The sequence below is a fragment of the Orcinus orca genome, chromosome 18 (assembly GCF_937001465.1).
Source record: "Orcinus orca chromosome 18, mOrcOrc1.1, whole genome shotgun sequence".
NCBI lineage: Eukaryota > Metazoa > Chordata > Mammalia > Artiodactyla > Delphinidae > Orcinus > Orcinus orca.
The window spans coordinates 60,492,589-60,509,750 of record NC_064576.1 but is presented as its reverse complement, the minus strand read 5'-3'; the positions used below and the strand labels follow the sequence as shown (position 1 = coordinate 60,509,750).

The 17,162-nt window shown below is 35.7% G+C and overlaps 1 protein-coding gene across 9 annotated transcripts in view; it reads left to right on the top strand.

The window, feature by feature from the left end:
* CAB39L (calcium binding protein 39 like) overlaps positions 1-17,162 on the top strand; it is a 100,304-nt gene that overhangs the window by 56,939 nt on the left and 26,203 nt on the right. For all 9 annotated transcript variants that reach the window (XM_049701074.1, XM_033436859.2, XM_033436858.2 and 6 more), the window contains one exon: positions 5,210-5,328. In XM_049701074.1, the coding sequence (XP_049557031.1) occupies positions 5,210-5,328 (119 nt within the window). The remainder of the gene's footprint in view (positions 1-5,209; positions 5,329-17,162) is intronic.

Here is a 17,162-nt window from a genome sequence, read left to right as displayed (position 1 = left end):
ATTATTACTGTTTATATATTATTTAAAATCCCATTTTCCCCTGAAAGTTCTAAAATCATCTTAATCGTTTTTTTAAAAAAGCAAAAGGTATACTGGAATTAAGTTTTATGCAGCTAAGTAAGAAACTTACTGGTCAATAATAATAATAATAATAGGTAACATTTGTTGAGTGCTTACTGCATGTTGTACAGTTTCCAAGCACTCATCTCATTTAATTCTGAAAGCAACCTATATATGATTGGTACTATATTATTAGTCTTGTTTTACAGGTAAAGACCCTAAAGTTCAAAGATATTAAGTAATTTCCCCTAAGTCACTCAGTTACTAAGAGCCTAAGCTGAGATTCAAACGTATTTTCTCCAGACCTGTTTCTTTAATTGAAATATTTATACCAATGATTTAAGAAACTTGTTAAATGCAACTAATATAGGATATTTATCTCATTTTGAAAGCAATTATACCTAATTGCCTAAATAATAAATAAAACAACACCTAGAAACATAAGTGGTGAATATGTGTAAGCATTTTATTATCAGTGGTTTTTCAATGAAATATATATACGTAAGGCACATTTCAATGATGGAAGTCTTGGTTTTGATTTGTTTGCTGTTTTGTTACTACTATCAGGCTTTTGATACTCTCAGGTAAGTGCTTGGATCTCCATTAATTCTCAAAGATAGAAGAGAATGGAGATTTCTGAAGTAAATTGCTTTGTGTTTTGTCACCAAGGAAGTTAAAAGAAACTCATTACAGTGATTAGACCAAGATAAGGTCAGGGCTCTGGGGATCTGTGGAAATACTAGCCCACAGCTCTCTGGATGGCTTAGATAGGGGAAGATTTTGGCCGACTGGAGCAGAGGAGGAGGAATGCAGGGCAAGACTGCTCTGGACAGTGAAGTCAAGTGTGTTGACTAGAAACTACACTGACTGAGGGCCTCTCAGGGCCCAGACTTCAACTCAGCCTTCCTTTCAGAAACACCTGTTTTTTTCTTTCCTTCCCTCTCTTTATCTGTTTCTCTAACCTTGACATTTTCTGCTCAATAATCTCCTACTTTTTCCTCTTGCCTGGCTTGTCACTCTCCCTCCCCATCTTACTCCCCATTTCCTTTTTAAACCTGGCATATGTGGAATTAAAGTGTAGTTTTATCATTGTGTTTATATACTTTCATGTTTTTTAAATTTAGTTTAAAATGAGGTATTATGGACATTTGTAGGAGCTGTGCATAGTGGAAAAACACTTGACTTGGATTTAGGATTGTTTATAGAGTCCCTGCTCTGCCATTTGATAGTTAGTATCATAACCTGTTTGAGACTAAACTTTCTCATCTATAAAACAGGAATAATATGAACTTATATCATTGTTTTTAAATATTAAACAAAGTAAAATATATATACATATACATGTTATGGAAGAACACTAAATACATGTGCAGATATATACAGATGTCAGATAGTATATTTTCATCTTCTCTCTTTCTCAAACTTAAGTTAAATGTAAGCTGGTTTATTTTTGTTATAACCTTTGATGTTTGTTTCTGTGTTTATTATTTTAGTTTTAAATTTAGTTGGTGAGTGACCATAACTGGGAAACTCCCTGCTCTTGGAATACAGTATTATATTTCTATAAATCTCCCCTTGTTTTGCACATTTCCCTGAAAGCAGCAATGTATTAAACTATTATCATCACTAATTAATATGTTAGCTTGAGTTAGTTTATGAGATTAGCTTAATTTGCAATGGGATGCTGGAAGGAATATGACCAAGGTTGGTTACGTTTTGAAGAATGAGTCAGGGATGAGATGTCGTCAGGTCCAGTGACCTGGAGAAGCCTTGAGCGACCACAGAATAGCATAGGTTCAAAGTGCTCTCCAAGAATTGGGGAGGTGGGAGTAGACCAGAGAAAAACTTAGGGTGCCTCACAACTTTGTGCAGCTTTGGCTTAGAAAACAAAAGAAGAACAGTAAGAAACACTTATGCAAATTTCCCTTATTTTACATGGTATACTAGAAATAAATATAGAGAAGTTTACTTAAAAATTATTTGGGGATTAAGACATTCAACTGCCTAAAAATTGACTTATACATTATCAAGTAGAGTAAACTTTTATTCTCTGGAATCCTTGGGGAAAAAATTATCTTTCTGAATATGTGCATTTTCCATGTAGCTAAAGATTAACTCTTCAAATGAAGAAAGTTAAGTAGATTACTTTTGTGGATTACTTTACATTTTCTTTATAACATGCATTGTATACTTGCCTCTCCTCCAAAATTATATACTAGATGTAATCATTTTTTACTGATGACTCAACACTATCATTATGAAGGTCTATTATCATGATAATTGCAGACAGTTCTTTTTTTCAGCTTTATTGAGGAATAATTGACCAGGTGGTTCTTGACTTTGTTCATTTAGTTGATGCCTAGAACATAGTTATAAATGAATGTGATATTCAGTAGGTGAAGCTGTCCTCCTCAATCAAACCCATAGCAAATAAATACTTATAAATACTTCTTGGTTGAATGAATGAATGAATAAAAACAGTTAAAATTGAAAATGGTTCAGTTTTAAGCATTCCACCAACTATATACTCATAGTATTTTCTGGAAAGATGCACCATTACTAGCATTATGAGCCCACTTGCAGAAATGTGCTGTGTATTTCTATGGACTGGAAGCATGAATGATCAGCCCACAGGCAGCAACTTTCCTTCTCAAGCTTAAAGTATCCATATAAACTAGTGACCATTTGATAAAACTCCCCCTAACTTCAAAACTCAGTCTAATCACACAGAACCCCACCCTCCTCATCTCTTGGTTCTTAGGTAGCCCTGGTACAGCTCGTTCTGGATTGAGAGTATCTTGAGTACTAGGACTGCATTTCCCATGCCTAGTTCCATATCCATTGGTTGGATGAATGAATCAGTGTAGGTATGAGAATGAGAAATAGAAGCAGAGGTAAGGGAATTGGAGCAAAGGAAGATGTCCTGAAGCACAGCAGTAAGCCACTTTTCTTAAAGAATTAGTAAATGTGTAGAGCATAATTCAAGAATAATGATAATACTTCAGTAAGTGAATAGCCTCTCCTGGGGCTTCTTTGAAGAGTATAACAGTCATTTGACTGTAAAATCTTTGTTATATTTTTATAACAGGAAAGGAAAATTATTACTTTACGGAAGGGCTGCAGCTTTTGCCAGATAACCTAAAAGGATGGAGCATTCCTTACAGAAAAAAAAAAAAGAACTTTTGTTTAGAAGACACCCACATGGGCTTTTTTGTTAGTTGTGAAAGGTGAGGTCTCTAGGCAATGTTTGGAAGGAAAAAGACTGAAAGAAAAGAGCTTAGATTCCCTTTGCAGAGTAAAATAACAGAAATTTGAGAAATGCCGTCTCTTTGGCTAAATTTGATAGGAGTAGGAAATAGAAGAGAGATAGGAGAAGGGTCTGGAGTAAGGGAGAGAGAAGGCTCCAGAGCCATGACAGAGGAAGGGGCTTAAGGAAAAAGATGATCAGGAATGCTGAGGAATCTTTAATAATCTTTAATTATGATGTGTAGGATTCAATTTGAAGTTGTTTCTGCACTGTGCTATAATTACCCTTTGTTACCCTTAAACCCTTGATAAAAGAACTATGTACTAATAGTATATGTCAAATGAAGGAGAAGAGGTGGTTTTCTATACTTGGATAAACAGTATATAAAATAACTAGCTGAGAAAATAACTAGTTGTAGAAGGCAAGACAATGAACAAGGGCTGAGAGGAGCTAGGAGCAGGGATTTGAAATCCAGAGCTGACAACAGTGATGGTGGCCCAAGGCATTGGTTTAGATTGGGTAGCAGAGACTGACTCAGGAATCTGTGTGGCAAACCCATTTTCTTCTTCAGGAATCAAGAGGAAAGTGGTCCATTGGGGTGAGGAAAGTATTGGAGGATCCTGCTGTTACGTGAATAACGGCTAGTTAGAAGACAGACCTTTGGGTTAAAATTGTTTGAAAGAAAATCTCATTACTTTATAGCCATAAATTTTTGTCTAATCCTTTAAGCCTTAAAATTGCTGACGAAAAGAAATACTTCAGCATATTCTAATGAGGTAAAAAAAAAAAAAGAGTTATGGCTGAGATTGCAAAGTTTCTGATTTGTGGGCTCAGGATCAAACTCAGAGCTGTGTTTTTTGATGTTTGGGCACTATTCAAGACACAGCTTTAGACTCTTTGATGTTTTGAAACACAATGTGATAAGAGATCAAAGGATGAAAATGTATTGCATGTAAGAGTTGATGCATTCATTTTAAAGGCAGGTGTGCCTTGTGAAAATAGGCTGGATGCAAAGTCAACTGTTCAGTTTGAATTAGAAAGCAGCTCAAAGAAGCAGAAAACTTCCTAGGGAGGGTGGTAGGGAGATGCAAGAGGGAGGGGATATGGGGGTATATGTATACGTATAGCTGATTCACCTTGTTATACAGCAGAAACTAACACAACATTGAAAAGCAATTATACTCCAATAAAGATGTTTAAAAAAAAAAAAGGCAGAAAACTTCCTACTGTGATAATTTAATCTCTAGGCTTGGGGATAGCAGACTATCTTTTGTCTCCCCTTCTCTATCTTTCTACTTTACCATCTTGAATCTAGCATGCTCTTCTAGTCCATCTCTAATTTAATCTCTAATCATTATTAGAGATTGCTACGTTTAAAAAAAATAAGCTACGTTTTTTAAAAAATAAGCAAAATAAGCACTCCAGGATCAGCTTCTCAATAAACCATTTTATGGTCCTAAGTTTTTGAAAATTTCCATTCCCTAAATGTCCTTTTCTGTTCCCTGGCCCTCATTAAAAAGTGGTCCTTAACCTTTGGTTTTATTACTATAAAAATGAGAAATCAGAAAGCCTTGAGACACAAGCTTTGACTGTACTTCATGCATTTAACAGTTTGAAATGCTTACTATATGTGTAGGGCATTGATTTTATTTGATCTTGATTTTTTTGGTTGTTTATATATTTTGTACCTATCATTAGACAAATTAAGTCAAAGAATTCACAATCTCAGGTGGGAAAATACTATGTCATATTAAATGGAATGTGTGTGTATGTGTGTGTATGTGTGTGTGTGTGTGTGTGTGTGTGTGTGTGTGTGTATAAACAGCTTTTGAAATAATTCACATGCCATGCAATTCACCCATTTAAAGTATGCAACTTAATGGTTGGTTGTTTCTTTAACAGGGAAAAAAAGATGTGACCCAGATATTTAACAACATCCTGAGACGACAGATAGGCACTCGGAGTCCTACTGTGGAGTACATTAGTGCTCATCCTCATATCCTATTTATGCTCCTCAAAGGGTAGGTGCGTGCTTTCCTTTAAAGTAGGTTTGAGTTTAGAAAAGTTGTTAAAAGTAATATATAGCATTAGCCTCATTTGAGAAAACGATCCCTTTTGGATTCATATTTGCCATGCTTGAAGTTAGCCCTCCAAATCTATGTCTCTGGGATTACTCAGGCTGCAGCAAAATCCTTTTTAAATAAATTCCCTTCCACTTACTGCCTCTCTTTCCTCCACTTTCCTGTCATCTCTTCCTATTACATTATTGCTTGTGCTTTCCAATCTGCCCTTTTTCTAGCTGCCCACGTAGCCTCTTTGCATAAGACTGAATCCCCTCATTACACAAATACACACACACACACACACACACACACACACACAAACACACACACGATATCCTTTCAATGGCTAGCATCTACTATGGTGACATGCTTCACTTGAGGATAGAATAAATATCACTGTATGTATATGGGACCACAGGGCAGCCAAAAAACTAAAGTCGGGTCAGATAATAGAATTCCTGATTATTACTTTTTATGTATACTCATTTACAAATGTTTCTTGGGCATTCTGAGGCTGCTCCAACTCCTAAAACCAGAAATATGGATGTAGAAAGGCTTGGGGATAGCAGACTATCTTTTGTCTCCCCTTCTCTATCTTTCTACTTTACCATCTTGAATCTAGCATGCTCTTCTAGTCCATCTCGTCTGTGTTCAATTCCCGAATCCTTTCTTGTACATTTTAAAACATTTTATTGTATCAAAATAATACATACCACATAGTTTAAAAATCAGAAATATCAACAAACATCAGCTCTTTGTCTCTTCCTTCTCTATTCCTCAGTCCCATTGCCCAAAGACAACCACTTTCATCTTTTTTATTTGTTCATCTGGTATTTACCTCTATATTATCAATAATGGGCTTTTACTAACTTCTGATTTACCAATTTTAAAAAATATCTTTTAACTTTCTCATAGACTAGATGACAATTTAGTATTTCCACCACCACTGTTACTCCATTTTCCTTCTCTTAACCCTCCCAATATACTTTATCACAATTTTTAATTTTATTAGTCACATTTATATTATTATAGTTATGTAATTATTATTCATTGTTGAACAAAGTAGTGTACTATAATTATTTGTTTTTTAGTACAAAATATTGTTTTTACTGGAGAATTAAGTCTTTCAGTTCTGGAAAGGGAAATATACTTGTATCATGTATTAGTTAGGGTAGGCTAAACTTATAACAAACCTTAAGCTTTATAACAAATGGACCCCAAAATAGAGTGGCCAACTACAAGGTAAATTTATTTCTCACATGATAGAGAAGAACAGATGTTCTAGGTCAGCAGGGGTTCCTTCAACATGTGGTTCCTAAGATCACTTTGTTGATTGCCATTTCAGCCCACAAGAAGGCAAAAGTACTTGGGAGAATTTATGAGCCAGGCCTGGAAATGGCTTGCATTACTCACACTCACATTCCATTTGAGAGCACTTAGTCACTTGACCTCTTAATTCTTAAGGAAACCTGAGAAATGTAGTTAGTGCCCAGGAAGAAGAGGAGAAAGGATTTCTGTGGACAGTTAACATTCTCTGCCACATACTGTTTCTTTGAAAATTTATTCCCTTCTATATTCTCTGTTCTCACTTTCTCGTTCTCCTGTTAGTCAAAGTTAAATCTCTGGGGTTGATTTCATATCTCTTCTATTTTCTGTTTCTTTGTCCTTTTGTTTTACTTGTCAGAAGATGTTCTTTTTTTTTTAACATCTTTATTAGAGTATAATTGCTTTACAATGGTGTGTTAGTTTCTGCTTTATAACAAAGTGAATCAGCTATACATATATATATCCCCATATCTCCTCCCTCTTTCGTCTCCCTCCCACCCTCCCTATCCCACCCCTCTAGCTGGTCACGAAGCACCGAGCTGATCTCCCTGTACTATGTGGCTGCTTCTCACTAGCTATCTATTTTACATTTGGTAGCATATGTAAGTCCATGCCACTCTCTCACTTCATCCAAGCTTACTCAGGAGATGTTCTTAATTGTATCTTCCATTGAAGATAAACTCTACTGAATTCTCCTTTCAGCGACCCTATTTTTAATTTATAAGAGCTCTTTTTTTGCTCTCTGATTTTTCCTGTTTCTTGTCTCTTCCACTTCTTAGCTCTGCGACTTTGGGCAAGTCACTGCACTTTTCCAAGCCTCAGTTTTCTTATCTATAAAATTTGTAATATTACCTTTGCGCTAAAATAATGTTGCATTATATGCCTTAGACTATGCATTGTCAGACCGACCTGTGTGTTCAGTCAGGGTTCTGCTATTTACTTGCTAAGACCTTGGGTAAGTTACCTAGCTTCCTTAAGTCTTGATTTCCTCATTGTAATATGAAGACAATAATAAAACCTACTTCAGTATGTCATTTTGAGTCTTTACTGAGGTAGTTCTTGCAGAGCATAGCACCAAGCACATGGTACTCAGTACTTAGTAACTACTAGTCTAAAAAATTATTATCCCTATCCCTCTTAAGAGCTGCAGTTCACATTGAGATATATGTACAATTTTAAACAAATACAATTAAGACCATACCCAAGTGTCAGAATAATATTATAAAGGGAAGTGTTTGTTTCTAGCTCAGGTAAGATCTACAAAATGTAATGGGTTATGATCTGCCCAGCTGGTCATTGGTGGATAAGGCTGGAATGATCAATTTGTACCCCCTTCTGGAGATTCTAAAATGTTAAGCTAAAGCATTTGACATTATCCTGTAGGAAATGGGGAGTCATTGGAGAGTTTGGGAAGAAGAATATCAGATTTGTGTTTCAGGAAGTGAAGATAAATTAATAATCATTTAAAGTTAGTTTGTAAATAAATGATCCCTTGAGAATGCTAAAATGTGTTGTCCTAAAAATATATCGGAGAGCCCGTCAGCTGATGTGGAAGAGAAGTTGTGTGGATGTTCTAAAACAGTATCTTCCACCATGGGGTCGTTATGTGAAGGATACACGCAACTCCACAGACTTCATTCCTGGAGTGGGAATTATTTGTTTGGAGGATCTCCTTCATGTAGCTGCTGTCACTGAATAGCAGTCAGGGGATGGCAACTGCCTTGTATTTATTTTGTCAAAGAGCTGCACCAGATACAAGTGGCTCTGCTAAAGATATGAATTTAGTGTCTTCTTACCAAGGAAATTATAAACACATGAAAATTATTACTGTTAAGCTTTAAGAATTCAGATAAAAGCAATCCAATAAATTATAAAGTATGGTTGTAGGGTAATTTTTTCATTCCTTTTATATATGATAGAATATATATACATTTTAAACATTGACACATTATATATGCTTTGTGGAAGATGTGAAAATTTAGCGTAATGGGATATTTATTTTTTAAATTAAGTTGGTGAAGAATTACAACTTATATTGGAGAATATAACTTTATTTTCCCTTTCTAGAAATAACGAGACAAGATAAACAACTAATTCTAATTGTTATTCATTAATAATTTATCTGCTGGAACATATTACAGATCTGTAGTGAGCCTTTATTATTTGTGATGTGCACAGGATTCATTAATGTGTAATTGTCCCCTATATTTCTCCCACCCCTTCCCCTTTTTCAGTAGAGAGAGTTGAGAAAAAAACCTAGTGATAGGAAGCCAGGCAAGGGAATTAGACTAAGCTAGAAGGTTATGTCCACTGGCACAAACAAGACTTAGAGATGAGGAGGAAGGAATCAGAGGGAGAAAAACCACTAATATCAGGAGAGGGTTTTGGAGGTTTACTAGTGGGAGGCTCCAAAGTAGCTGCAGAGTAAATTAGAGGAGGGAAGGGAGTTTGAGAAGTGGTGCTGTAAGTTATAAATCAATAATTTTGAGAGACAAATGATAAAGGTTGGAATCTCTTTTAATAACTTTTTCCTACTAGATTATATTTATTTATATGTGATTCTATAAAACATGTGGGGCATTGGCACTTTTGCAATTATGATTACATATAAAATTTACTGAGTATGAATAATCAGTATATCTTTATTTTATCTTTAATTATTTGAAAATGTGTCTCTGTCCTATTTGGTGGTGAACTTTGTGATGAATTCAAATGACTACTATTCTTTTACAAATTAGTTGTTGCAAAAGATCACTCAGTTTCTGAACAAACTATTAAATTGATGTAAGTAGAAATTTTCCTTATATTTCAAATATGAACTCTTCTATTCATTAATCACCTGTATTTACCAGGAATCCTATTATAATGGATAATTTAATAATAATTATATGTCATTTTTTCTGTATTTAAGAAAAAACTTAGCTTTCATTTGTTTTGTAATATGTGGAAAAAGTAATTTTGAGTTATTTAATTTAAAAAACACTTTCTCAAAAAAAAAACACTTTCTCAATATACAGATTTCTGACTCCATTTTCATGTAATTATAGCACACAATAGAAAAATAGGAATTGTTTATTTTAAGCATAACTCCCTCAAATCTGATTCATCAGGAAAGTTTTATAAACCGTCTTTCCATATCTTCTGAAAAGTTAATAATTAGATTAGTTTGTAAGGCTAAAACTGCTTATTAGTTCATTTATTAGGGGTCTACAATAATAATAGCACTAATAATAGTAAGTATAGTAATTGTAGTAGTTAACATAGTACTTAGTATATGTCAGGCCCTGCTTTGTATTTATATAATAGTCCTGTGGATAGTTATTGTTGTTTTTGTTGTTGTTATTTTTATTATACCTATTTTATAGAAGAGGATACTGCAGCCCAGAGAGGTTAAGTAACTTGTCCAAAGTCACATAGCCGGTATACTTTAAACTCTAGTAGTCTGACTCCAGAATCTGTGCTCTCAGAACAATATCCAGCTTTCCAGTCTTCAAGCAGTTATAGTCTACAGTGAGCAGAGATAACTCATTACAACTCATTGTTGTTTCTTTACCAGTATATTCTGTGGGTGCACAGATGAAGAAGTCATCACCTCTGCTTAAGATGTCAAAAATGAAGCAGGTCTTAAAGTAGAAAATTTCCAAATAGGCACAGAGAGTAGAAGGATTAGGTACCTCCCATGCAAAGCCACAGAGGCATCAAATTGCACAATGTGTTTGGAGGATGACAAGAATTCTGATGCAGCTGGAACCTAGTGTGAATGGAAAGTAGGGATGAGGATAAAGCTGGAAGGGCTAAGACCAAGTTATGAAGAGTCTTTCATAAGTCTTTCAGTCCTACCAAGGAGTCTAAATGTTATTCTAAAGGCAACATGGAGCCATCCAGGGACTAGATGTGATGAGTTCTGGTGGCAGTATAGAAAATGGCTTGGAGAATTGGGGGTCTGAGATTCCAGCTTGGAAGAGTCCAAGCAAGGGATAATTAGGGCCAGAACTTTAGTGGTGATATTGGGGATGAAGAGGAGTAGATATTTTTATTTATTTATTTTCTTTTTTATATCGTTATTGGAGTATAATTGCTTTACAATGTTGTGTAAGAGTAGATATTTTTAAAACATTTTATTTTTTCTGATTCAAAGTAATACATGTTTATTATTTAAAAATTCAGACATTTTAACACAATATTGTAATTCAACTATACTTCAATACAAATAAATTTTAAAAATTCAAACATTTTAGAAATCCATAATATAGAAAGGGAGTGCATACCATAATCCTTCCCAAAGAAACCATTATCAACAATTTGGTGATGACTTCTCTGGTTTTTATCCTATATTATAATGATTCTTCTTTTATTTTTTAACCCAAACTTTAAACTCATTGCCTCACATCCTGTTTTATAGATACCATTTATTGAGTGTTTGCTGTGTGCCAGGCATTACATTCAACGTCTTATGTTATTTCATTTAATCCTTCTAACAATACTATGAGGACTAGGTATTATCCTTACCATTTTACAGATGAGGAAACTGAAACTTAGAGTAAGACTATTGCTCAAGGTTATAAATACAGCTAATAAGTAACAGAGCCAATTTTTCAATCCAGATCTGATTCTAAATCCCATCTTCTTAACCATTAATACGTCCTTAATAAGATTTGAAGCCCTTGAGATAAGAAGGGAGAGGTAATTATAGAAGACCCTGAGGACAGAGTAGACAAGAAGCCCTGAACGGAACCAGCTTTACCCATTACCATTTTCTAGGTTAGCTAGAGGTTTAGCTCTTTGTTAAAAATCAGCATTTTTACTGAATTATCTCTTGTAAAGTTGCTTGAAAACTGGGGACATAATTTGATTGGTGCATTCAGATATCAAACAGTGATGTCATTTAGGTAAACAAATGGGACCTAATTAAACTTAAAAGCTTTTGCACAGCAAAGGAAACCATAAACAAGACAAAAGACAACCTTCAGAATGGGAGAAAATATTTGCAAACAAAGCAACTGGCAAAGGATTAATCTCCAAAATATACAAACAGCTCGTGCAGTTCAATACCAAAAAAACAAACAACCCAGTCAAAAAATGGGCAGAAGAGCTAAATAGACATTTCTCCAAAGAAGACATACAGATGGCCAACAAACACATGAAAAGATGCTCAATATCACTAATTATTAGAGAAATGCAAATCAAAACTACAATGAAGTATCACCTCACACCAGCCAGAATGGCATCATCAAAAAATCTACAAACAATAATTGCTGCAGAGGGTGTGGAGAAAAGGGAACCCTCTTGCACTGTTGGTGGGAATGTAAATCGATAACAGCCACTGTGGAGAATAGTACGGAGGTTCCTTAAAAAATTAAAAATAGAACTATCATGTGATGCAGCAATTCTACTACTGGGTATATATCCAGAGAAAACCATAATTCAAAAAGACACATGCACCCCAGTGTTCATTGCAGCACTGTTTACAATAGCCAGGTCATGGAAACAACCTAAATGTCCATCCACAGAGGAATGGATAAAGAAGATGTGGTACATACATACAATGGAATATTACTCAGCCATAAAAAGGAATGAAATTGGGTCATCTGTAGGGATGCGGATGGATCTAGAGTCTGTCATACAGAGTGAAGTAAGTCAGAAAGAGGAAAACAAATATTGTATATTAACGCATATATGTAGAATATGAAAAGATTGGTATAGACGATCTTATTTACAAAGCAGAAATAGAGACACATGCGTAGAGAACAAACATATGGATACCAAGGGGGCAAAGGGGGTGTGGATGAATTGGGAGATTGGGATTGACATATATACACTATTGATACTATGTATAAAATAGATAACTAATGAGAACCTACTGTGTAGCACAGGGAAGTCTACTCAATGCTCTCTGGTGACCTAAATGGGAAGGAAATCCAAAAAAGAGAGGATATATGTATATGTATAGCTGATTCACTTTGCTGTACAGTAGAAAGTAACACAACATTGTAAAGCAACTATATGCCAATAAAAATCTAAAAAATAGGGGCTTCCCTGGTGGCGCAGTGGTTGAGAGTCCACCTGCCAATGCAGGGGCCGCAGGTTCGTGCCCCGGTCTGGGAGGATCCCACGTGCCGCGGAGCGGCTGGGCCCGTGAACCAGGGCCGCTGGGCCTGCGCGTCTGGAGCCTGTTGCTCCGCAACGAGAGAGGCCACAGCAGTGAGAGGCCCACGTACCGCAAAAAAAAAAAAAAAAAAAAATCTAAAAAATAAAAAAAAAGAAAAGAAATGCAAAAAAAAAGAAGATTAGACAGTGGAGTCAGATGATGACTATGGCTCAAGATGGAGGTCAGCATTATTCTGTTAGTTGAATTGCTCTTTGAAATTACCTCAATTCTTCAAACATGTTAGTAAGAACATGTCTCAACAGAACTAAGTGCTTTGCCACTACTATATATTAAATGATAACTAAAAAGAAACTCCTGTGCAGCACAGGGAACTTTACTCAACACTCTGTAATGACCTATGTGGGAAGAGAATCTAAAAAGGAGTGGTTATATGTGTATGTATAACTGATTCACTTTGCTGTACCACAGAAACTAACAACACTGTAAATCAACTATACTCCAATAAAAATAATAATAAAAAATAAAAAAAGACAGAAATCATAAAAAAAATGATGTCATTTAGGGATATGATAGTAACATGCTATACTGGACCTAAGTCTAACCATAAAGAATGTAAGACAGAAAGAAATTGATTCTTGTCCATCAAGGAGAATCATTTGGATATGGGATACAAAACACAGTAAAAGGATTTGGAACCCAAATTTTATGAAAAGATCATTAAAAAGGACTTTCTCACTTCAAACGAACTTTTCTCCTGGCCCACGCAAATGACATTTCAGGGTACTGAGAGAACTTGAGAGTGAGGTCACTAAACTGCTCTCAGTGATCCATAAGGAACCATTGCCCGTGGAAGATTTTCCAGAAGTCCAATATTAAAATAATAAATTTCTCCTAATAATCTTATTTGTAAAAATTTTATTGCAAAAATTTTCAACCATATACAAAACAAGACAGTGCAAAGAAATCCCATGTACTCATCTCCTAGCCTTAACAACCGTCAGTGTTTTGCTGTGTTTATTTCATCTGTCTTCCCAACACCTCTTCCCTTGTTTTTTCTTTTTTTTTTTCTTTGACTGGAGTATTTTAAAGCAAATCTCAAATCTCATGTAATATCATCATATCAACCCTAAACACATCAATACGCATCTCAAAAATAAGAATTTTTACATAACTACAATGTAATTTTGCACTTAAAAATTAATAATAATTCATTAATAACTAATACCCAGTCCATACTCAAATTTCCTTGATTGCCTCCCCAAATTTTAGTTGGTTTGTTCAAACAAGAATTCTAATAAGGTCCACTTATTGTATTTGCTTATAATGTCACTTAAGTCTTTTTTAAGTCCCTTTTCATTTAAAACAGCACCTTCTCCCATGTTTATGCCATTGACTTGTTGAAAAACTGAATCAGTTATCCTACATAATTTCCTTTATTCTAGGTTTGTCAGATTGCTTCACTGGAGGTTATATTTAAAGGCTTGATTAGATTCAGATTCAGTTTTATTATGGCAGTCATATTTTGTAAGTGGTGCTGTGTAGTTTGTGTTTCATCACATCAGGAGACATACATTTAGTAATGCTAAGACTGAGCAATGAGTTCAGATGGTGGCAGCCTAATCCATTATAAAGTTCCCCATCAACTACACTTAATTGTTTTATCATCCACTGATGAACATTGCCTGATTCAGTCATTTCCTTAGGGGTTACAAAAAGGTGATTTTCTAACTTTATTATTCCTTATGTATTTATTGACTGGACTAGTTTTATAGAGAATAACTTTCCCTCTTCACCACAATTTAACTAGTCTGAAGTACAGTCCATACTGGAGAGGAAGAATAAATGCCTAATTCTTTCCCTTCAATTATCAGTTTAGAAAGTAATAAATTGTTAACCTAGGAACTTCCATTGGTGTCCATTTATTTATCTCTCTCTTTCCCCCTGTCTTTCTCCCTCTCCCCCTTGTTCCTCTCTTCTTCTCTCCTCCTCCTCCTCACCCCTGTATCCCTGTAGTATCATTATGAACTAGTGGACTTAGTGTTTTTTCATACATCTTAGATAGTCGTACTTAAAAAAATTTTTTTTTTTGCGGTACGCGGGCCTCTCGCTGTTGTGGCCTCTCCCGTTGCGGAGCACAGGCTCCGGACGCGCAGGCTCAGCGGCCATGGCTCACGGGCCCAGCCGCTCCGCGGCATGCGGGATCTTCCCGGACCGGGGCAAGAACCCGTGTCCCCTGCATCGGCAGGTGGACTCTCAACCACTGCATCACCAGGGAAGCCCCTAAAAACTTTTTTTGATGCTTGATTATCTGTCTGTGGCCTCTTCAAGTTGACCTATGTCCTTTTGATATCACTCCCATTAGTTTGTGAGAGTTTCCTTGCTTTCTGGCCCATCTTGTACATTTTCTAATACAGACCTGGAATTAGCCATCTCTACCAAGGACTCTTTCTCGTTTTAGTTAGAAATGGTTCTTAGGGACTATAATCTGGATGCTAGGGATGCTCATTGACATTGGATTGTTATTGCTTCTAGACCTTTTCAGTGGACAGAGTTAGCTCACTATTTTTAAAGTAAGCAAATGTTTCTAGGTTAGAAGCAAAACTTCTTGATTATATTGAGGAGGCCAAGTGTTTGCTGAATGGCATTTTACAAAACTTTTCCTAGTACTGGCTGACGTTGTTTCTTCCATCAGTAACAACAAAAGTCATTTTTCTCCTTACATAATATAATCTGTGTTCTTAAATTGAGATATTCTTGCACAAGATCTTTCTTCTAACCATTTTTTGTGTAATGTTTACTGTAGCTCACTGCTAGATGAGATCATTTCTCTTACACTTTGGCTTTTATTAAATTTGAAACAGATCTTACACACTGTTATTATTTGAATAAGCATGCATAAAAGTAGTGTGCATTCTGCACAATGACACAGTTAATTATATAGTCTGGACTATATGATCCAAACTGCAAATCAGTAGGAAGATATGATTCAATTCTATAAAATAGTGATTCAACATTCATTGGATTAACCTTTATCAGCAACCTGCCATTAAGTTAATTGTTATGGAGAACATAGTGATTTGTCGTGGTCTTTTGTCCTTGAGACACTTATCCACAAGTAGAATAAAATAGATGAGGTAAATATTGATTCTTTTTTTTTTTTTTTTTTTTGCGGTACACGGGCCTCTCACTGTTGTGGCCTCTCCCGTTGCGGAGCACAGCCTCCGGACGCGCAGGCTCAGCGGCCATGGCTCACGGGCCCAGCCGCTCCGCGGCACGTGGGATCTTCCCGGACCAGGGCACGAACCCGTGTCCCCTGCATCGGCAGGCGGACTCTCAACCACTGCGCCACCAGGGAAGCCCAAATATTGATTCTTTACCAAACCTAAGTATATTAATGTTCTTGGGATTTGAAACTTAAGGTAGGCTTAACTTATGGAGCACTTCTTTATATAGTAGGCAATAAACTATCAAAAGTCAATATCCTAGAGGGTAGTCAGGTTGAAATGATGTATGTGAATTATAAATTCCTTAAAGGTTCTGAGGAAAATTAGGACTTTCCTTATATATCCCAATATATTCCTAACTTTAAGAAGTTGTCATCTCAGAGAAATGACAGTTCCACTCTTGGGCACAAACTACTAGGATGGGATGACAAGTGTTCTGACCTAGAGTAGCATCTTTTAAAATATTCTCTTGGTTCTCAAGAATAGTCAGTGCATCACAGATGGTTCCAATAAACTTCACCAAATGAAAGAAAAAAGAGAACTAATTATACACAAAAGTTGGAGTAGAAACCTTTTTTATAGATAGTTTCAGTTTGACGATTGAATTAAGAAATGAGAAAACATTGGCTAGAGATCATACAGCTTTTTCTCTAAGCCAAAGTTTGTGTCTCATTAGAGTCCTCTAGTATTAAGAATTTTAATCAGAGTTTGAAGTTTATTAAATTCATTATATGCCTTTGTGAAAAGCATTATCCTAGGCACTCTTCGGAGACTGGGGTAGGGATGGGGGAAGGTAACAGTAAATAAGACATAGGCACCATATGGAGGAGAGGAGAAGGTAACAGGATAAGTAAAACATATCCTTAGCAATTAAGTTGTTTGTAATGAGGTAAAGAAAACAGATTTATAACAATTAATTGCAATGTACTATAGTGTAGAATGAGAAAAGTGCTGAAGTAGAATTACAGACAAGCTGTTGTAGGAGTATGAAGGAAGGGGAGAGTGATTCTGAATGGTAGGTGATTGGAAACACTTCAAGGAGGAGGTGGCATTTGAACTAAGTCTTGAAAGACGAGAGAGAATCTTAGAGGTAGAAACTTAAGGAGAAGGGCATTCTAGGTTGAGAGAATGGC